We start from the raw sequence: 22,048 nt of genomic DNA on the forward strand, positions 1-22,048 counted from the left end.
TCAATAATAATTCATTACTGCACCTGATTTTTCTGGATTACACGGCACTAAAACGGTTTATCTCGATAGAAGAAAAAGACAGCACAAGCCTCTTTTCACTGAAGATTGCTGTTATTCATGTCACAGATACAGTCAGATCATAAAACAAGAATAACTCACTGCCGTCATCTTTGCACCATCATACACAACTGACGATCTCTACATTTTACAATAAACTTATCATTCTAGCACTGATTCAGTAACTAATGGCCCCACTCTCCCCTCTGAATCCCCACCCCTCCCACAGTGTGAAAACAGAAACAGTACGTCGCACACCCTTCAGTACACCAATTGGACGATATCGGGTGGGGTCCAGCTCTGCCGAGTATGCCTGTCCAGTTTCACGCAGCGCCAGATGACCAGCTTTGAGGTTTTATGAAAAGTTTATTTATTTTTTTACAGCAAGGGTCCCCTTTTGGTCACATTTAGGAATGTGAATGGAAAGTCATGGCTTTGGATGGAAGAGGAAAACGATGTGTAAGAAAACGCTCAGCATTTGCCACTTTGTCAGGTTTGAGGGGAAGATCAAGGAGAAGAGGGTGAAACTTGATTGGGACGAAAAACAGAAACAAAACCCGTCGGTGCAACTTTTGCTCCTTGAATGACAAAAAAAGAAAATTCTAAATAAAAACAAACACATAAAAGTAAAAAAAAAAAAACAACCTGAAACACATTCATGATTTGTTACAGGATGGTAGAAATAAACAACGGAATATCGTGATTCTTTTCCTGAAGGGGACACAGACGTCTTTGGGAAGTGGGATTCAGTCAGTCCTCTGAGCTCGAGGACGAGTCGGAGTCCTTCTGTGCTATGATGACGTCCTCCAGTAGCGCTTCTTGATCTGAGCTATCATAGTCTCCTTGAGAAAGGCTGTCACCGCCCTCCATTTTAACGTCAAAGTCCGGGCCGCTGAGGAAATTGTGGGATGTCTCCAAGTCCTCCTCGTCCATCATGTAAGCGCCGTCTGACACCAAGGTTTCCTCTTCCACGCCATCCAGGTTGGGGTCTTCGGAGACGGGCTCTGGAGTGTGGTAATGATGATGATGGTGGTGGTGGTGATGGTGATGACGCCGGCTTTTCTTCGGGATCTCCGAATGTTCGGCCAGCAGACGGTGGAAGAAGGACTCTGGCAGATAACCCTGAACAAAAAAAGAATATATATATATATATAAACCATGTCTTTGTATTTCTTTTGTAGTTTTTACCAAATAAGGAAAATCAAAAGGTAAATTAAAAAAAAAAAAAAGCAAATGAAAAATGGACTAAAAAAGCTTCCGTACAGATTTTCTAACTGTCTCAGACCACTCTGGTGAAACAGCAGCGTCAGGATTCTCCTCCAAATACACTCTCAGCTCTTGTAGCATCGGACAGAAAGCCGCCCCCACCTGAACAGTAATGTGTTACCATTAGTGATGGACAACATCACCAACAACAGACAGCTGTACGCAACTATAACCAACCTTCTTTCCGGTCATCATGTTAATGATTTTGATTTTCTCTGTGCCTGTAAGGGCTTTGTCCGCTCGCCGCCTCCTCTTCCTCTTGCTCTTGTTCACAAGAAGCTGATAAGAAACAGAAAGAAACCAAATGAAGACCTCCCAGAGAGCAGCCATTTATATGCAACCACATTTTAATACTTGCAAAAACGTTTCAGCAGAAAACTTGGAACCTTTCTAAGTGATAAATGCTTTAAATAAACCCAGAGCTAGTGTTCAGGTCAGTTTACCTCCAGCATGTCCCCTTCCACCTCATATTCTGGGTTTTCTTTCAACCATGTCGGAGGGTCCCTTCGTCGAGGAGCGCGTTCCAGGGAATTGTGGAGACCATCCATGTCTGACAACTGAAAGAGGAAGGAAGATGTGAAATTAGGAGGCCTAGAATCTGCCATCTCTGCCTCTTAAACACCCACTGTGATGAAAATTGTGTTTTTGGGGTTTTAACATGTTCTTGTGACATTTTTTTGATGATGGAGAACATATATTAAGAAAATTAAGCATTAAATAGTATTTCAGAGTTTAAATTGTTGTGAATCAGGAGCAGACGGTAAAATGTAGTTTGTGAAAAAGCCTATTTGTGACGTAGAAAAAAATAAGTTGGGCGGGCCACAAGCTCCCTGCTCCACTCCGGAAAGAGGAAGGGAAGAAGGGGGGGGTTGCTTTGTGTTAATCGTCCCGCCTACAACTCAGGGGCAAATTTCTGATTAACTACTGCCGCACTGCAGAAACAGAGAAAACGACACAGGTTTTTTGATTTGGGGTAAAAACTAGGGGTTTGGGGGGGGGGGGGGGATCAATTCAGTGATATATCGCAATATTTCCATTGGTGATACTTCTATTGATATAAAATGCTGTAAAGACGATATTTAATTATTTATGAGTGTCTGATTCTTGTTTTCCACTTAAACCTCCCACCACTAGTTGGCAGCCCCGCACACTGAACCTCTTAGCTGCCCACTGCATAGCAGCATAACCCCTTGTGTTAAATGTTCAGTCGCAGCTGACCCGCAACTATTGATGACGTCATCAAGTGGGAGTAAGAACCAAATTCGAAGACAGACTATTATTCGAGGATAAACGTAGGGGTAGGGATAAGCTGTAGAGGGATTCGGCTTTAGTTTTTACTAGTGATTGGTACCGAACCAAAACTGGGTGCCACGTTGCCTCCAGTATCATATAAAAACGTGGCTTGCGGTGCTTTGTAGCGGGCTCAGATTAGAACAATTGAGACAGTCCAGCTGTGACGTACTTCTTGGTCTTTGCGTTTCTTGCGGCTGCTGCTCTCTCCTCCTGATCCGTTGGGCATCAGGGCCTGTTTGGAGAAGGTCAACTTCAGGCCCTCCTCCTGGCAGGAAAGAAAACGGAGGCCTTAGGTTAAACCATAAACCACAGCTGAGGAAATGTTTCTCTTCTTTATTCAAAGTAAAACAGAAATAGCTCAGAATTTTTGTTATTTTTGTTTTCCTTTGTCATAGTCTGACCTTTAGGAGTTTTACTGTGAACTCGCCATCTTCTCCATCTGGTCCGAGGACACTGGGTGTGCAGGGGGGTTTACGGATCATCCTCGAGAAGGCCAGTTCTTCTCCCGTGACTTCAGAGCTCAGGTTGAGCTGAGCTTCAGGCAGGTATCGCCGACCTGAGGGCCACTGACCACTCAGGACAAGATTGCATAAATTGTCCAGGCGGTTGATCAACACTCGATCCTGAGTAAAAGAAAAACCCGTGAGCGAACGGCTGACAGCAACATGAAGATGGTTCCAGACATGGTCGTCCTCTGTTACCTTGGGCCAGTCAACTCTGATGGGATCTGGTGGAGGAAGGCCATCCTGAGATGGAGTCATTGAGAGCAGACTGTTCTCTTCATCCATGTCTCTCACCTTCATGGCTCCTGAGACAAAAAGGGAAATAAATGAGTCCTGTTTAATGATGCTTCATGTTAAACATGGCCACTCTGTCCAAGAACTAACCTCCTTCCACCTCCTCTTCACTCTCTGCACTGTCATCACTGCTGCCCGATCGGTCCGAGGATGACGAGCCCGAGTCCGAATCAGAATCAGAATCAGACCCCCCCTCACCCTTCCGCCTTTCTCCTCTTTCTCTGCTCCTTTTGAAGCCCCAGCTCTGACCTTGTACTTTGCCGCTGTGGTGGCTCAAAGGTGTAGTCTGCAACTCGGCGCAGGCTTCACCCCCAAGCAAATGAGCGCTGTGATCAGAGCCCTCCTCCTTCAGTCCAGACAAGTCCACCTCAGCTCTGGGTTGAATGAGAGTCATGATAGGTGGTGGGGGAGGTGGAGGAGGAGGCGTAGCCTGCTGGCTCTGAATAAATTCTTCGCGGGCAGAACTAAAAGTGAACTGTGGGTCTGGGAAAATGGACAGCTCTGTGCGGCTGACGCCATGCACCGAAGCCGCAAACATCAGCTGGTGATCGTGTTCCGGTATTTTCCACCACGCCGGGAGCTCAGAGCTGGGTCGTGCCAGACGCAGGCGCTCCTCCAAGCAGGGGTGTGGAAGAACTCGCTCTCGAAGGCGGCGAAGCAGGCTGATGCGGTAGAGAGTACGCGAGGCGCGCTCCTCGGTGATGGGAGCCACCGTCTGCGGGGGCTGTGACTGATCTGAGGAAGATGAGAACAGTCATAAAAAGTCAGTATCAGATGTCGAAGAAACGTGATTTATAACATAGACGACAAAAAACATCCACAAAAACTGCCAGAAAAGAAGTCAAAAGCAACACACGATGATGCATTTTATAGCTACCTTCACCGTGAGCTGGGCGGAGGTGACACACCCTTCTGCACATGGCAACAAAAGAACGGAAGTATCGACTGAGGCTCTCATCAGTCTTTTTGTCCAGACGTGCAAATGTGCGGAAACGGGTCCAGTCAAACTCGGCGTCACTGCTCTCTGGAAGACCTGGCTCCTTTTTGATCTTCTCCACTCCAAAAGTTGAAACCACGCGGTAGAAATCGCACTCCTCTCTGCGCGTCCACCTGAACGTACAACAGGCAAAGTCAGAGGTGAGGAAAGTTCAGTAACTTTACAGGGAAGCAATAATAAGTTTGAGTTTAAAAAAAAAGAAAGAAAGTGACTTCAATTATGCCCCTTAAAGCCAGATCCTCAAAAGGAAAATATACCTTTGCTGTCTTTCTTGTCTCGCAATTTCTTTCAGTTTGCTGGCCTGCTCACAGCGCCGGCGTCTGCGGTCACCTTTAGCCTCTGCCTCCATCTTCAGCTGCTCCTGTCTGTAGCTGCGTTGGTAAGCCGTGATCAGCCGCCTTAACCGTGCCGTCAGTGACGAACTGGAGGGCCAGTCGCAAGCGCCGCTCTGGCTGGGTGCGCTTTCTATGACTGGAGGTCCGATTTTGTCCTCCACAGAAATCTCATCTTCCACGTTCATAGAATCCGCCTGCAGGAAAATGTGAAGAAGACATGTGATCTGTGAAATACTGGTCGGATATTTGCAAAGCAATCCAACATCTTGTTTCAGGCTTTTATATGTTAAAAATAAATCAAAAGTGATTCCATTGAGCCTCAAGAAGTACATATCCGCCCAAACTCACCTCCTCAAAAAGTTCTTTGGTGTGTCTTGATGCGGGCTTGAACTCTGGATCCTCTGAGTATTTGTCAAAGTCGGCTCTGCAAAAAACAAAACACACACCGTCAGCCTGGTTCCTTTTCTCAATACATGAAGTTTTGTTCATTTTTTACACAACTTACAAAATAAATTACTTTATTTATACTAGTAAAATGTCAAATGTATTTTTTTCAACATTTATGTTTAATGCAAAGCAGTTACATGAAGACCCTATTTCCTTCAACTTACAAATGTAGCATTTTTAGAAAATTACCTCTCTTAAAATGAGAATTTTATTACACTAAAAACAACTGAGCAAACAAAACCAACAGTAAAAAATTCATTGAGTATACGACCTGTATGGTAGTTTTGTCGAATAATATTATATTTAAAAAAATTAAGGCCTGGAATTTTGACTAATGCAGAAAAAAAGGACTTCTGAAATATGAATGTTACATTTGACATAGTAGCTCACCAGAATCTGTATGAAAGACCTTTCTGTAAAAGTGTTTAACCGTCTACAAAAAAGAAAAATTAACGCTTTTAGCCTATGTATCTTACTCGTCTCCCATCTCCGTGTCTCCTGTGTGCTGCTCAGCATCAATGGCCTTGTCATCAGGTCGACCAACTCTCTCCACGAAGCAGAGCTGAGGGTCTGCCCGCATGGTGGTGTACATCTCATACCCTGCCAAAAAAATCTCATGTCAAACAGAAGCTAACTGTCTGCTGGAAGTTGTACAACTGAAATATTCCCAACAGAAATCTTGTTATGTTATGCTATAATACATAAAAATCAAACCTACCGTGTTTGAAAACACCAGCAAGCAGTGAGCGGTCAGCATCAGAGTCCCACCATGCAGCAGGAACCTCCTGCTGCTCCATCTCTGGCATCCAGATGTCAACATCCCTGAGAACAAAACAGTCAGCTGCAGAGACCCACAACCACAAGACGCTCCACAGAATTAGGAATTCCCGATACCTGATGTCGGCTCCTTTTAGAACGGCCTCTGCATGCTCGCCGATCACCTCCTGTTTCAGGTAGTACAGCATGCGCACCCTCAGCAACACCCTGAGAGAGAACATGTTTTCATTTTCAACCACAACTCAAATAGCATCTGAAGCTAGAAAAAACATTTGACTGAGTTTCACTGACTTGTTGCATTGGTGCTTGAGGTGCTTGCGATAGCTGTCATCAAGCAGAAGAGTGTCGGGGTTGTACTTGCGGATCCATTCCACTTTCTGGATGTCAAATGTACTCTGGGCCTTTACCCGTTTACCTTTCCGGCCCCTTGGGACGGGGATAGAAAGCCCTACAAGCAAAAATAAAATAAAATAAAAAGTATTTTTTGCAACGCAAGTCACATTTTTTTCACCGTTTGGCCGTGGGTGTGACTTGCATGTCATTTAAATGTGTATCAGTGCATCAGCATTTGCTACTGACAGCAAAGCAGAAGAAGCATCGCTTAGCATCAAGCTACGGTCACACCGCTCTCAGCATTGTACGTTTAAGCGGCCACTTCCAATGAAAAGTCTTTGTGAACGCACATAAAAGCGCGTTTTGGGCTTTCATGTTTGAAACTTTAGTGTTCACAAATAGTTACGCAAGTTTTTGCAGCAGTTTTCAGTCTGTCTGCACAAAAGGCATGGCTGTTGAACGTGCTTTGCAAGGTAAACCAGGTCGAACTCTGACCAATCGGGGACTCGGATTTGGTAGTGAATTATGGATGGCGTTCTCTTTTAAGTAGCAGAAGTGCCAACCGTTTGAAAATTGATCATGGAGGTTAATTTCATAATTGCAGTTTGTGTCCGGCCGGAATTCTAAGGCACCAAGTCTTTTATTTATCGGAACAGAGCTGTAAAAGAAAAAGCCTGGAGCAAGACTCAAAAGATTTGCACCACTCTGACATTTTGCAGCAAGCCTTTTTCAACTGTAGGTGGCGGACATGCGCTAGTAAACAGTAGAAAAAGAAAAAAAACTACTCGTCTTGTGAAAACAACATAGGCTAAATGCACATTAGCGCATACTTGAACACACATTACATGCCAGGTTTGTGTTGCCAGGCTTGGTGGAATTGTTTCAAAGCAACACAGAGTATGAATGAAGAATTCAGTGGATTTAGTTATTTAAAGTGATATAAAGAGTTTAGATGACTTGTTAGCATGTTCTTTATGCTATGGTTATCTGAATAGTGGTTCATTTGTTGCGCCAATATTCTAGATTCCTCCATACTTGTTCCAGAATTTTGTTGAATAAATTTCTCCCAAAACTAAACTTTTTTGGCTGCTGCAACTTATTCTCTGGCGCCACTTGCAGTGCGTAAAAACTGTAATTATTTGGTACTTGGTAGACCTCTTACCAAGTTGTATCCTGGTAAGAGAAAGACGTGGTTACTACATACCAGAATGATTAAGTAGTGTTTGAGGTTCCCGGCCGTTCTCTGGTGGAGTGATGAGCTCCCAGATAAAACTCTTTATGTTCTCATCGCCCCGGTAATGGATGAGACAAAAGACGAGGATGACACGACAGATGGTCTCCACGTCACGTTCACTTAGGCGCCTTTTACATCTGGCGTGCAATAAGATATCTCTCCAACGACCCCACCTAAAGATGATAAGAGAGGAAAATAAAGTGGGTGAACAAACAAAAGATTGGATTCAAAAAGGAAAAGTACACAGAGGAGACCCATCTACATACCCGTAAACAAGAAGGTGTTTCTCCACCCTGAAGCAGTCGGTTCGGCCGTAACCCCCTCCGCTGTGACGGTCAGCGCGGCGAGAGGAACGGGAATGCCTGGAATTAGCAGGTGGATACTCCTCATCACTGTCCAGATCAGACAGGTCTCCACCTTCTCCGCGTAGACTGGAGTACTGACGAGTCTGCTTTCGAATCCTGGGGGTGTCGATTACAAGAGTGTTCTGGGGGAGAGAAGAGGAACACCTTAAAATCCAGCCGTTTACTACAAATCTAATGTAGAACACACAAGGGCTGAAATACAGCAGAAAATGTACCTTCTGATTGATAGAATCCATGTCTATATCAGCTCTCTTGGCCCACTTCTGCCAGAATTCGGGGTCATCCAGGGCGATGTCATTGCGGTTCTCAGAGGCCACAAAGCTGGCCTTTGAGAAGGTGGAGCCCTTGCCCTCACTCTCAATGGTGATGGTGGTGGCTCTTCGCTGAAGTATCTGGTCAATGTCCTCTTCACAAAACCGGCTGCCCTCATCGTTCTCATCCATGATGGCTGCATAAGCTCCCTTCCTCAACAAATCTTCAATCTCCTTTTTGGAAAACTGCTGGATTTGCTAAAGACAAAATCAAAGTTCTTTCTATAAGTAATTCAAGCCAAATTGGAGAAAGAAGCTTTGTGCAAGTTAAAGTTAATAAAGAGTTTTTAAAAATTGGTTTCAGTTACCCCATTGTTGTTACTTTCTTTGTTGCCACTCATGCTTTGCAGGACAGCTCGGTCCAATCCAAGTTTCAGACTGGCTTTATCCAGCATTTCCCTCTCATAAGAATTCCTGGTGATTAGACGGTAGACCTTCACCGCTTTTGACTGACCGATACGATGACATCGTGCTTGAGCCTGCAAAAAAAATTGAAGAAAGCTCAGTTTACGCAAGAGTTTACCAGTTCACACCGAGATGGGATAAAATAAAACAGGGCTTTGTTTGTTTCATTCTTCGTCAGCTGAAAAGACAATTCTAATATACCTGGAGGTCATTTTGAGGGTTCCAGTCAGAATCAAATATGACACAGGTGTCAGCAGCAGTCAGGTTGATGCCGAGCCCGCCAGCCCGGGTACACAGCAGGAAAACGAAGCGGTCCGAGTCAGGCTTACTGAAACGATCAATGGCAGCCTGTCGCAGGTTCCCACGCACTCTGCCATCAATCCGCTCATAAAGGTATCTTTTAACAAAAAAAAAAAACACAAAAAACATATTTCAAGTTGAAACAGAGAAATATTTAACTTTTGTGAATATGCAGGACAATTTATGCTGGAGGTTAACTTGCATGAAGCAAAACATTTGTGGGGGCCCTCAATCCCCAAACTGTTATTAAAAACAGGTCGACCATGTTTGTCTCCTCCCAAAGAAACTTGGTGAATATAGAACAGCTGTCAGTGTTGCTCAACACAATTCACAGCCAAGAAAAGTCAACTCAAAGGCATTATTTTAAAAAATACATATTTTAGAGTAGTTGATAGATAATTTTGTGCCAATTTATTCAACAAATGACTTTAAATAGCACACAAGCCTTAAAGACGTAGTTCGTCAACTAAACCCATAGAGGAAGAAGAAAAAATATATTTTGTATACATTCTGATCATTTTTTTAACCAGCAGCTAATAAAAAAACCAACAACAAATCCTAAGAAAAACAGTGTTCCACCACTAAAACATTTCCCCCTCTTTGGGGTTTCGCCTCTAGAAAACTATCTTACCTCTTGTTGATGAGGTAGTCCTCCAGAATGTCTAAGCAGCGCACCATCTGAGAAAAGATGAGCACTTTGTGGCCTCCAGCCTTGAGCCGAGGCAGCAGCTTGTCCAGTAACACCAGCTTTCCTGCTGACCGAATCAACGCCTGCAAGTGAAAGTCGGGGGCCAGCGGGTCATACACCTCCCTCAGCTCTGCAACAATCTTCTCTTCTGCACCTGAAACAGTTAAACAGCATTAGCACAAAAGAAAATTAAAGATTAAGGCTTTTTTTGTAGCCAAATAAAAGAAGGTATCATCACCTAGATATGTGGGTAAAAACTAAATGGACAATGCAGTAAAGTGGAACAGAGCATGCTTAAAATAAATGGAGACCTAATCCTGAAAATGTGAGATTCATATCAAAGCAAAGAGAAATGACAGAAGAGGTGGATAAAGGGTAGAATGCAGAATGGTACCATTTATGAGGTAGGGGTGGTTGCAGCACTTGCGGAGCTCCATCATGGTGTTGAGCAGGTTGGGGACGTTGCTGTTGCTGTTCGCCCCGAGGCTGAGAAAACTGAAGTTCCTCTCCAGAATGGCACGATAATACTTCTTCTGGACATCAGTCAACTCAACCTGTTTGGAAATGTTTTCATTGCAGTAAAAACCTCAAAGATTCACTTTTCTTTCAAACAGATTTGTGAAACTGCTGAGATTAAAAGGCTATTTTGGGGTTTGTAAAACAGAGAAAAGTGTCATTCACACCCTTTGTCATTCGTTTATACTATTTATAAACCAACTATATTTTCAAGGTTGAAAACTTCCATCTGATGAACTGAAATAAAGGTTTGAGGAATAACCTCTATGATGGTTTCCTGTTTGGGGGCCAAGTTCTTCTCAACATCCTCCTTAAGTCTTCGCAGCATCATTGGTTTTAAGATCGCCTGCAGTTTCTGAACCTAGAGGACCAAACCAAAGTGTTTCCTTTCAAATTTGCAGTGACAAAACCACAACCATAAGTGTTTGGGTCCTGACTCTGAGGAATTCCCCACCTGCTCTTCTGTTTTGAGGTCTCCAAAGTCTCTCAGAAATTCAATTTCAGATGGGAACTGAGCAGGCTCCAAGAAATGGAGCAGACTGAAGAGTTCCTCCACTGTGTTCTGGAGAGGAGTGCCTGTCAACAGCACTTTGTGTTCCTGACAGAAAAACCAAGGACATGGGTGAATATTCATACCGCAACTTTCCTTTTAATCCAATGAAGCAGAGGGAAAGACTCTCTGTTACAATCTGCTCACCAGGTCCAGCATTTTCAAACTGTCCAACAGCTTGCAGTTGCGATTTTTAAGGCGGTGAGCCTCGTCGATGATCACGCAACGCCATGAGATCTCCCTCAGTTCTGGGCAGTCAGACAGCACCATCTCAAACGTTGTGATGAGGGCGTCAAACTTGTACGCCCCTGGAATCAAGTGTCCCTGCACACAGAACCATCCCACTTAGCTAGACACATACTATATAGAGACAGTAGCTGCGTTTACATGGACAAAAGTAATCGGAAAGAATGCCTGATCGGAAGAAAAATGCGTCATGTAAACACGCCGTTCGGAATAGTCTGCCCAGATCAGACTCGTTCGGATCAAAATTTCTTTCCGATTGAGATAGGTGGGCTATGCCGATTGTTGATCCGATTGTTGTGCATGTAAACGGTTCATTCCGATCGTGTGTCACTACTGCTCTGGTTTAACGTCATGCATAGATGATGTTTTGCTCCAGAGAAAGCTTTGGAGCTCAAACAGGACCCATGTGAACGTTCGTTCTAATCGGAAAAAGTTTTTCTGATCCCATGTGCACGGTTGAATTTTAATCCGACCATTGATCCGATCAAGATATTTTGTCCATGTAACCGCGGCTAGTGAAGTAAAAGCAGTTGCAACCAAGAGCTGCACCTTATCGTCTTTACAGTACATCTCGTACTGCTGGATCATCTGCCTGCTGGCCAGGCTGCCGTGGTAGACGATGGCGTTCATTTGGGTCCATGTGCAAAACTCCCTCTCCCAGTTAGTGATTGTGGAGAGAGGAGCGATGACCAGGAAGGGGCCCTGAATCCCCGCAGTGTAGACCTCAGACAGCAGAGCAATGGACTGTATCGTCTTTCCTAAACCCATCTCATCGGCCAGGATACAGTTTTGTCTAAAAACACAAGAAAGAAAGAAAGAATCCTGAATCCTGAGGGGTTTATGGTGTTTCCCAATATTCATCAGTTACAGTTCTGAAAATGAATTATTAAACTTCAAGTGCCAAGAAATTACATAAAAAAACAAGTTGCTGACTTTTAATTAAAAAAAAAAAAGTTCTTTGAATTTTTCAGTTTGTTTTGATAGTAAAAAAAAAAAAGAAATTACTATTCACAAATGCTAATAGTAAATCCCAAATTCATACCTGTTGTACCAGTTGAAAAGAAGCCAGTTGACTCCTTCCAGCTGATACTCTCTCAGTATGTTGCCGTTCTTGTATTCCCGTGTTTCTTCCAGCTTTTTCCATGAACTAGCAGGCGGCCGAGGCTGAGAGGAAACAGGGAAAAATAAATCAATGGAAGATCAAGACATTTTTTAATAAAAATATGAGAAACGATTGATCAAGAACTACTACTGTAGATTGTGCAAAATAATAATTAAATTTAGAAAAAGACATTTTACTAAAATTTTTACTAGAAAATAAACAAAGAGTAAAAGTAGATGCAGACGCTAAAAAAAACATGATAATTAATGAAAAGATGAAATAAAAAGCTTACAGTTCTTTTCAGACAAGGTTGTCTGTTATGGATTCTGCTGAATTCTTTAACTTTTCCTTCATCGACATCCTCTTTGAGCTCCCAGGTAGCATCTTCATATGGCAGAGAGCACCACTTGACCAAGTAGTAGATGACAGGCTATAAGATATCAGAAGAGGTGGTATAAAAAAAAAGTCATTCTTAACATTCAGCCAAAGACACTTCAAAACAAAAACAACAAAAAAATAAAACAAACATTTCTGACCTCGCCGTTGTCTTTATCCACGCTGTGAGAAACGTCTAAGATCCTATCCACCTCCACATAGTCGGGATTGAAAGGCTCCTCATCCTAAAGTGAAAGTGCTAGAGTTCAACCAAAAAAAAACAATCATCCAAACAAAAAGAGAGAATTCTGAATCTACCTCCTGGAAGAAGTGCCTCATCTGTGCATGTTTGGCCTTGAATCTCTTGATCTTTTGATGGATCCTCTTGTCTTTCTCCAGTTGCTCCAAAGTGGCCCATTCACAGTGCAAGTACGAGCTAAAGACAAAATAACACAGGTGCGTCCATTTTTTCTCATCAAGTTATAAGATGTTTAAGTAAAAAAAAAAATACTAAAAACTTACTAATTCTTGTATTTTACAAAGAACTCCTCAGCATTAGTATACTGGCCTGGAACCACCTTAAAGACAGGAAGATATAACTCATGATTCATGAACTTTAAAGGTAACAAAGAAGAAAAAAAAAATAGGCACCTCTTTTTTGGTTATCCTCATAGATAGAACTTTGTCTACAATGGCAGCATCTTCCTCACTAGGATTTTCCTAAAAGCACAACAACAATTTCAAAAAGCAGCTTCGACACAACCGTAAAAGAAGTTCAGCTTTAAATGATACAAACCATCAGCCTGACTGTTTCTTCTCAAGGCAAAACCTACCAGTCTGACACTCACCACAAAGAACTGCATGCTCGGCTGTCCGTCAACATCAAGCTCTACTTCTGGTTTCAGCTGCGCCACCGTCCCTCCACTGATGGACGCCACAGCCGCTGCCGTCGTTATCACGTCCACATCTTCTTGTTCATCTTCATCATCTGTTATTTTGATGTCCAGGTCCTCTGTGTACTTTTTCCTTTTCACCACGCGATTGGAACGCCTCTTCTGGTCAGACAAGAGGAGTGCAGATCAAAGGTCTGGTTATTTTAATATTCAAATAACATTTAGACTTATTTGACCGACTATATCAGCTTTTGATTTGAGTTAAAGAAACACATGAGAAGCTCGTCCACTGAGGGGCTCACTGCTGGGGTGCTCATACCATGATCATGTCGTCGTCCAGGGCGACAGGCGATGGAGGGCTCAACTCCCCATCAGAATGGTCAGATGAAGCATTTCTCTTCCTTTTCTTTGCTCCCACAAGAGTAATAGTGCTGCAAAGATGGAGAGGAAGGTCAGACAGAAGAAGAAACCAGGACAAAAAGTATAAATGTTATGCAAAACTTCTAAAAACTTAAAAGCTCTTTAATCTATCCTATTATAAAAGAGAAACTTACTTTGTTTTAGCTTTGCTTTTACTCTTGTTTCCAACTCCTGGCAGAACTGCGCCTCCAGCTATAGAAATTGTTCCTCCTACCATCTTCACTTTCCCCTTTTTGTCACCCCCGGCTGGAGTTTTGAATCCCGGTCCACCAGACAGTGGGCTTTTCTTCTTGCTTCCTCCACCACTGCTTTTCTTTTTCGTGGACACCACAGTGATAGTACCTCCGATTTCCGGGGAGGACTGCGTGTTTGGAAGCTCGTCTTGGTTTAAGACGCGGGGGAGGTTCTTCTCGCCCCGTGCTTTGGCCCGGGCGATTGCTTCGGCCACGATGCGGTTCGCTTTCTCCTGTTTGCAGAGAATCTCCACGCGTCGCACGGACGCGGGCTCCCCTGGGGCCTTGGAGATCCGGATGGCCTGGGATGGAGTGCTGGTTGTGCTTGAGGTGGCGGTTGACGAAGCATTGATGACCTTCACCACAGAGACAGTGCCACCAGCAGACGAGGCTGAGCTTGTCTACATCAAAACACCTCTGTTTTAGATTTTCCTGTCTTTTAAACATTCAGTTTTGTTGAACAAATCTGGAGGCTCACCTGTGGCTGTAGAAGCATCTTGAGCGGCACTGCAACTCTTTGACCTCCTTGACCCTGGGATATCTGCAAAACCTGAGGACCGCCCGCATTTCCAGCTCCTGACACTAGTTGATACTGTTGGTATAAAGACATAAGGATGAAGAAACCGTGCAATTTAAAAGGAAAAAGCTAAATTGTGTGAACGGTATTTGACATATACAGGAATTCAGATGTATCTTTAGGGCGCATGTTCGAACTCGTCTTAAAGCACAGAGGAAACATCTTGAATCTAAAAACTCGTTTCCACTGAGTGGTACGGTCCAGTCTAGTCCGGTTAGAATGGTCAGGCAATTCAGGTGAGCATTTACCGTCAAACTTGGACTGTCACGGCGCATGGGGGGGTGAAGCTAACAACAACAACAACGAAGGTCATCCAGCAGTTTTTTTTTTTTTTTTGGTTTGGCTTTTGGTACTTTGTGTGTATAGAGCACTTAATGTTGTTTTAGAGAAGATTACGGGCAGCAAAGAGGAATACAAACGATTACTTGGCGCTGTATTTGGCGTATACTAGGCCTGCACAATATACCGCAAATTTATCGTTATCGCAATTTCAAGCTGTGCAATATGCATATCGCAAAAGACAGCAAATTTGCAATAAATGGTTACCTTAGATGTGGCCAAACAATCTTATGGCAGCTTGAAGTGTTTAATGGATTGAAAGAATCCCTTTCTGCATTTGACCAATCAGATGGACCCCTTCACGCTGTTAACTAATCGGATGGCGCCCTATTATGTTGTATGTTCGCCTCCTATGTCAACAAGGGTCATTTCTAGTATAATTTTTAAGCTGTTGTAATGGAATGGGAATAATATTTTTGGTTGTTTTGCTAATAGTTTATATACCGCAAATTATATCGTAATCGCAATATTAATTACTAATATCGCATATCGTGCAGCCCTAGCGTATACTTATATATATAGCGCTTTCTACCTTCTTACGAAGGCCCAACGCGTTTACAGTCACAGTCCCATTCACCCATGCACACACACATTCACACAGACATTCACACACTGATGGCGGCTCTGCTGCCGAACACTGGCGCCAACCTCCCACCAGAGGCAAGGTGGGGGTTCAGTGTCTTACCCAAGGTCACTTCGACACATGGGCGTGCAAGGCGGGAATCGAACCTGCAATCTTACGATCATGGATCGACCGCCCTACCGCTGCACCACGGCCGCCCACTTTGTTCGTAATGACCTTCAGCCAATCAACAGGTTTCAACAGTAGCATGATTAAATCAAACCGTTCTATTTTTCTATAGACCTACATCCAACGGAGGCCTAAAAATAGTCCGGTTCGGTCCGGTTTAATTGAACCATTTTATAATGAAAACCCTCAAAATACAGCACCGGACCGGACCGGACCCCTCAGTGGAGCTTTATGTGGACAAAAAAAAACATGCATAAAGAACCAATGCAATAAATAAGAAAACTGAAACAACTGCAACAACAAATGCAAAAAAAAAAAAAAGTTGTAGAGTTGACTTCATAGATGATTCAACAACAAAGCAAGGGTTTTCCAAAACAAACTTATAGACAAATTGTGTTTATTGTCATGTATTTGCACTAAAATTACCAAGCACATTTGTTATGAGTAAATCAAGTATTTATCCCCTTATTTGATGAGAAATCTGCTATGGAACTTAAGATGAGATTTAGTAAGTATGCGTTAGAAAACAGTTGCATGATTTCCCGCTAAAAAGTTCAAGCATATTATTACAATAAAGCACTTTTCTTTAAGCGTCTTATTTTCTCCAATGTTGTGATAAACATGACAGTCTGTCAGTGACTCACATCCTGCCTTATCAGCCTTTAGAGGAAAAGTTTGTGCTGAAGAAGTTAAAAGTCTGCAGACGTGACCAGTTTTAAATATCAGACAGACATGAGCCAAACACCGATCTCTAAAATGTCATCTATTCCGCAACCCAAATTAAAAAGCCGTCCTTCAAATGTGATGTGCAGGACTACCAAAAGGATCTTTTCAGCTCTGTACTTCTTTGATCTTTGTCGTAAGATGAGCTTGCCAATCACTCCAGAACAGGGCTGTCGAACCTGCAGTTCTGAAAGCGTCATGTTCCACCTCTCTTCTAACTATTCCTGCTTTTCCTGCTTCTTACCGGCAGAACACACCTGATCCAGGTGAGTGGCAAAAAGTAAGGCAAGGATTCTGGGAGGGGAAAAGCGCTCCAGGACTTCAGTTTGCAATCCCAGCTTTGGAGAATCCGACCTTCACATAGAGTTTTGCAACACTGACTGCCCTTGAGCCAATTAGAAGAGAATCTTGCAGAACCATCAAGGGAATCTTCATTATTGAGGCTGAAATATCTCAGGCACATGAAAATGGGCTCTAAGAGCTTATACAGAACTCACTTTGCACGTCTCAGACAAACACTGTAGTCTGACGAAAATCAACAAAAAGATCTAACAGATCAGTCTGAATAGAAACAGGGACTCAGTTTCAACCTCTTCTGCATTATGTGTATCCATTTGTGCTGTTAAAGATCTGGATTGGGACAACCCTTCAAAAACCCTCAATGTTTTCATTTGGTTTTATGCAAACAAATGCAAATTACAAAAATCTTCCCAGATCGTTTTACATTAAAATGCGCAAATTCTCTATTTTCTTTTTTTGGGCTAATTGAACCCTGTTTATGTCAGACAATATGTTCATGGACCAGCCTATACCAGGCTGAAGTGGGTGCCCGATTATTTTTTAGCTTCCAGGTTCCTTTAACTTTTAATATTCATCTTCATCCTCTGTAAAATACCTGGAGCTGGTTTAAACTTTATTTTTAAACTAGATTTTTGTGCAGGAACTATTAAAATGTCGTATAGATATTCTCTTAACCGATAGTGGTCAAAGTGGATTAAAAAAAAAATAGACACCATCTTCACAGACTTTGCGGTGGTATAATGCAAAAAAAAAAGGTAAATAAAACTGGTATTTTCTTAAGATAATAATACATTTATTATTTATTTGCAGCATCCTTGTAACATTAATCTTGTTTGAAGTTAAAGGCTCGTCTTCTGTTTCGTGGACGTTTCATTTAAGCGGTCGGCGCAGCCTCTTATGGAAAGTAGCGGATGTATTTTCAACACGTGACTGAGTCGGATGTGGTCGGGAGAATCCAGGAGATTTCCAAAATAAAACTTCAGATTGTAAACGAAACGGAAAAAATATACCGGTAGGTGATGCGTGGGTTTTTTTTTTTTGACTGCAGCCCAGTACCAACTGTCCCATGGACTGGTACTGGTCTATGGCCTGGGGGTTGGAGACCACTAGGTTAAAGGAACTGCTTTGTTTTTTTTAATCTAAGATGGGTATTAAAATAATGAACATAAAATAAAACCGAAAACACGTGAAATAATGTCAGGGCTTTAGACTCACTGTTTGCACTAGCTGCTCCGGTGTGCCTCACTTTAATTTCTTTGACGCAGCAACACAAAACTTGGGTTGTGCTAAATTTTTTAATTGTTTTACACACATTTGCAGCAGCTTTAAAGGCTCACATTTTGACCCTTGGCTACTTAACTTTGCTGCCACCTGCTGATCTCTGGCTGAGCATTAATTGCATCATGATGATTTTTCTTTTTTAATAAATATATAGTCTTTTAGTGTTTCAACACCAAATGCATGAAACACAGTGGCAAATACACTGTTGTCAGGATCCGTCTTCCCACAGTGTTTATGATAAATGCAGTGCATTATTTCCTGTTTCTAAGCAGGAAAATTGGTCTAGCCATTTTGCTGGACATGTAAACACAGAGGAGAATTTTGGATTTACATCCTCAAAACCTCTATGGCTGTATAGGGTTTGCTATAATTTCAGGAGAAAGTTAGATTTTGGTTTCATTATCAGCCTCAAAATGAGTTTTTTTCTTCTTCTTTGAAGTCTGAATCTGTCCCCCCTTCCTGCATTGCAATTTGCATTAAAACAGTTGTTAATTATTTTTAATGGAAGTAAAATGAAGCAAATACATCCTTATATTTTAAAACTACATTATCCAGACCCTCAAACTGCATTCTCAGCAGCTTCATTCTTTTCTCTCTTTTTGTGCTGTGAAAAACACAAATGTCACCAAATGTAATGTTACTGCATAATGCACTGGTTCTTCTATTATTAAAAGCTTCTTATCTCTCTCACCTGCAAAAAGCTAAAGAATATCCAGTTCAGGGGAAAAAAATTGGTTTGGTTCTGATAATATTTTAATGCATAAATGAAACAATCACGTTTGCATGACAAAAGGGTAATTTTGTCCTCTCATCAAATGAAGCAAACAGCCGTCTCCTGCTCGCGAAGCGACTTGTGTGTGTGTGTGTGTGTGTGTGTGTGTGTGTGTGTGTGGGTGTGTGTGTGTGTGCGTGTGTGCGTGTGTGCGTGTGTGCGTGTGTGGAACCACCGGCGGCGACGTGTGGGATCGGTGTTCTGTGCTGTTCCACCTACGTTTAGGATCTTGCAATAGCCACTAATTCTGCAGGACAAAGTGTTTCACAACAATTAGCAAGTTGGAAAAAAAAAATAGCTGCTTCTGGACTGAGCTGTGCAGCTTTCATGGACCTGATCTGTCTGATTAGAATGATTGTTTATCAAATCGCCACGGCTATGAGTCCACGCCATCACAGAACTAGAGTATAATTGTGTTGAGAGGGTCTGAGTACCAGTATTTGTAGTTTTCATATGGACTGAACCTGAAAATTCTTAACACTAATTCACTTTCTGAGGCTACATCCACCGTTTCCCGGACGCAGCTAGCAACTCAAATCCCTCCAAATGCACCGTTTGCAAATAAAGCTTGTACGTACGGCCAATAAGACTTGGGTTCGCACTTTTTACTATCAGATTGGCTTAGCCCACAAAAATGGGTTTAATGCGCGTCTGCTGTTAAAACACAGAAACTTTCAGTCGCGCCGTACATGACCTTCTTCGGGGAATCCGGTGACATTAAAGAAATTCTAGAAAAGTAGACTTGTAGAAGGAAGATATAAAAGGAAGATATAAAAGATTCAAATAGATCAGACTCTCTGGAGCCCATCTCTCACCTTCACTCCCCCCTGTTGGTTGGGCTGCTGCTGTACTTGCAGTTGAAGCGTGAGGACTTTGGGCTGTCCCCCTGCCTGGCCGGCAGCTCGAGCCTGGGTCAGGGCTGCGAGTTGGCTTCCTTGGAGCACAAGTTTTCCACCGGGGAGCTGACCCAGCACAAGTCGAGCGGGGGCTTGCTGCTGCTGTTGGCCAGCTGCAGTCGCCTGGACCTGCGTGACTTGCTGCTGACCCATAGGAGTGGCGGACATAGTCTGGGACGGTTGTTGGAGGACCAAGGTGATCCGCTTTGCTTCACCACCCTGCAATGGGACCCAGATTGAAATTTATAACTTAGAAGACAAGGCTGCCTTCCACACAAAATGCCTAAAGATCATGTATTATGATACTGAACTACAATAAACTTTGTCTTTTACCTTCACAGGTAGAGGGGGGGCTTACCGGAGTTTGTGCCTGTAAAGGTTGCTGGAGCTGGACCTGACCCTGTGCCTGGACCTGGATCTGGGCAGCCTGACTTTGGGGTTGGACTTGGATCTGAGCTGCCTGGACCTGGGGTTGCACTTGAACTGTAGTCTGACCTTGAGCCACCTGTGCTTGTGCAGCAATCTGCACCTGTACAGGCTGGCCTTGTGTCTGCTGTACCTGCTGAGGCATGGATGTGAGCAACACTTGTTTCACTGGCCCATTGGGAGACTGCAGAAGCCTCTGCACTCCTGCAGCACTCACCTTGACTTGGGCTTGTCCCGGACTGGCCTGATTCAAGATTGTGCCCCCCTGCAATATAGACATCCCAGGTTTTAGCGGAGTGCCAGACAAAACACGTATGACCTTTCCGCTGGTCTGGGCTGTGGTTCCCGATACAGTTTGCAACACCTGGGCTTGACCTTGAGGGCCTTTGAGGATGACAATCTTCCCAGCACCTTGTTGTGTTATAGCCGCTAACTGCTGGGGAGTGAGCTGGTGCGCTATCTGTGTGAGCTGCTGCGTGGTGGCAGAGGTAGCCGAAGGGCTGGAAACAGTCAGAGGTGAACCCAGAAGGACAGTGCCACTGCTGGGTCTGCTGCTGTTGCTGGTAATAGGCATGGGGGCCTGGGCTTGTACCTGAGGTACAGCATCAACGGTGGCAGGAGTCATGGTGGGAACTGCAGCGACAGAAACAGTCTGAGCAACCGGCACTGGTTGTGCAGAAACTTGCACGGAGGCAGGGTCAAGGAAGGCAGAAGCTGCTACAGGAACGCCAAGGCTGGAGGTAACCGCAAGGTCAGGGGTGGGCTCTGCATCCATCGGTGGATCCACCTGGCCCAAAGCCAGCTTTAAAGCTTCTTCCACCGGGTCCGAAGAACCCTGGGAAAAAGTGTCATCTGGCAGGCCATCCAGGTTGAACAGGGGCGTGTCCTCCAAGAGGTCCATAATGGGATCTGCCATTTTGCCCACTCCACAGAGGGAGATGGGCAAAGCGTGACAAAAAACTCAAGCGATGGAAGTTCTGTGGTTGGTTTCCAATTCTTCTTAACTTTTAGGTGAGCAACTGGGGGGGAGAAATAAAAGCACAAGGAGATCAGTGGATTTTTCAAATTGTGGCAAGAAGCTTTAAAAGTTAAAACGTCAAATAAAAAAATTCCCATGATGATCAAAAAAAGTCATCATGGATTATTTTTAACTTAAAGCCAGAATCATAGCACAAGTGAAACTATTTTATTCAAAATTGCATGTACTTGCATCAACAACCATCCTATTTCATATGTGATTATGCATGTGGGATAAATGCTGCAATAAACTGAGATTAGGATTAAAGTTTTTTTGTATTTTTAAAAAGCACATTAGATTATAAAGAAATAGTTTAGAAACTCGATTTTAAAAAAAAATATTGGCTACTATTATTACAATGTGAAACTACAGGTTTTGAAAAGTATGGATAAAAATCTGCAGCCCTGAATGAACTATTAAACAGCGTCAGAGGGAACTTGGTAAAATAAAACCGTTTGGAGTGAAGTGAGACACGGTGGGGTACTGATGCTGGACAGCTACGATGCTCTCCTCTCTGGTCTTTTCTTTACAAAACCCGTCGGTTAGCATTAGCTTCTACCACGACCAAACAGTGCTCTGTACAAAAGCGTATTAAGAAGCACAGGGTGGGATGCTATATCCACTAAGAAATGACTCTTATGGTGCATCTGTGGTCGTTGGTTTCTTCCTCTGTCATTTACAACCATCCATTCAGTCTACCGGACTCCTTCAATCTCATCAACAAACCGGACCAAACCAAAGCAACGTGCCACAATAACCATCGCCCGTCAACGTTCAGACACAGGTTAGGCCGCAATACTGTTTCGAATGCTCCGAGTCTGATTTTCGACAAAAAATCCTGTAAATAACCCTAGTAACTAACGCCCCAACTCTCGCAGTAATAATTTCAGGCTGCTAAATTTACCTTTGCATCGACACACATGGCTTTCTCCGTCTCACAACACTGTACGATTACAGGAAACGGCCAGCGAAGAGCAGGAACTAACTTCTTGCCAGAGAGAGCGTAGAAAGCGGACCCTCTCGAT

General features: G+C 43.3%; 1 protein-coding gene across 4 annotated transcripts; it reads right to left on the minus strand.

Moving 5' to 3' along the window:
* Window positions 1-90: 90 nt before the first annotated feature.
* chd8 (chromodomain helicase DNA binding protein 8) lies at window positions 91-22,041 on the minus strand. 4 transcript variants are annotated; one of them, XM_011486557.3, is made up of 40 exons: window positions 21,928-22,041; window positions 20,223-21,024; window positions 19,938-20,138; window positions 19,499-19,798; window positions 14,419-14,532; window positions 13,842-14,341; window positions 13,607-13,718; window positions 13,243-13,449; window positions 13,046-13,114; window positions 12,917-12,972; window positions 12,713-12,830; window positions 12,556-12,639; window positions 12,312-12,449; window positions 11,960-12,081; window positions 11,467-11,710; window positions 10,819-10,995; window positions 10,576-10,719; window positions 10,384-10,482; window positions 10,000-10,159; window positions 9,549-9,759; window positions 8,819-9,014; window positions 8,521-8,691; window positions 8,117-8,410; window positions 7,803-8,023; window positions 7,507-7,709; window positions 6,261-6,417; window positions 6,087-6,176; window positions 5,911-6,014; window positions 5,669-5,792; window positions 5,094-5,169; window positions 4,668-4,939; window positions 4,291-4,523; window positions 3,504-4,148; window positions 3,318-3,424; window positions 3,018-3,239; window positions 2,786-2,881; window positions 1,767-1,880; window positions 1,501-1,602; window positions 1,321-1,425; window positions 808-1,179 (listed from the first exon to the last, which is right to left on the minus strand). In XM_011486557.3, exons 2-40 carry the CDS (start codon window positions 20,919-20,921, stop codon window positions 808-810), a joined length of 7,659 nt encoding a protein of 2,552 aa, XP_011484859.1. In that variant the 5' UTR covers window positions 20,922-21,024; window positions 21,928-22,041. The 4 variants fall into 4 exon arrangements, with proteins under 4 accessions (XP_011484856.1, XP_011484855.1, XP_011484859.1 ...); XM_020710937.2 differs by having other exon boundaries at window positions 19,938-20,141; XM_011486554.3 differs by having other exon boundaries at window positions 91-1,179; window positions 13,243-13,446; window positions 19,938-21,024.
* Between the last annotated feature and the right edge of the window lie 7 nt (window positions 22,042-22,048).

Source organism: Oryzias latipes, chromosome 17, assembly GCF_002234675.1.
Source record: "Oryzias latipes chromosome 17, ASM223467v1".
NCBI classification, from domain to species: domain Eukaryota; kingdom Metazoa; phylum Chordata; class Actinopteri; order Beloniformes; family Adrianichthyidae; genus Oryzias; species Oryzias latipes.

Bases quoted from the DNA above. Each gene is read 5' to 3' on its own strand.
- chd8 (XM_011486553.3), bottom strand. From the start codon at position 20,921: ATGGCAGATCCCATTATGGACCTCTTGGAGGACACGCCCCTGTTCAAC. The intron at 13,115-13,242 runs GTGAGTGTCAGA...TTGTGCTTTTAG, and splicing joins CGAGCATGCAGTTCTTTGTG to GAAAATCCTAGTGAGGAAGA. The intron at 1,881-2,785 runs GTACGTCACAGC...TTCCTCTTTCAG, and splicing joins AGAAACGCAAAGACCAAGAA to TTGTCAGACATGGATGGTCT.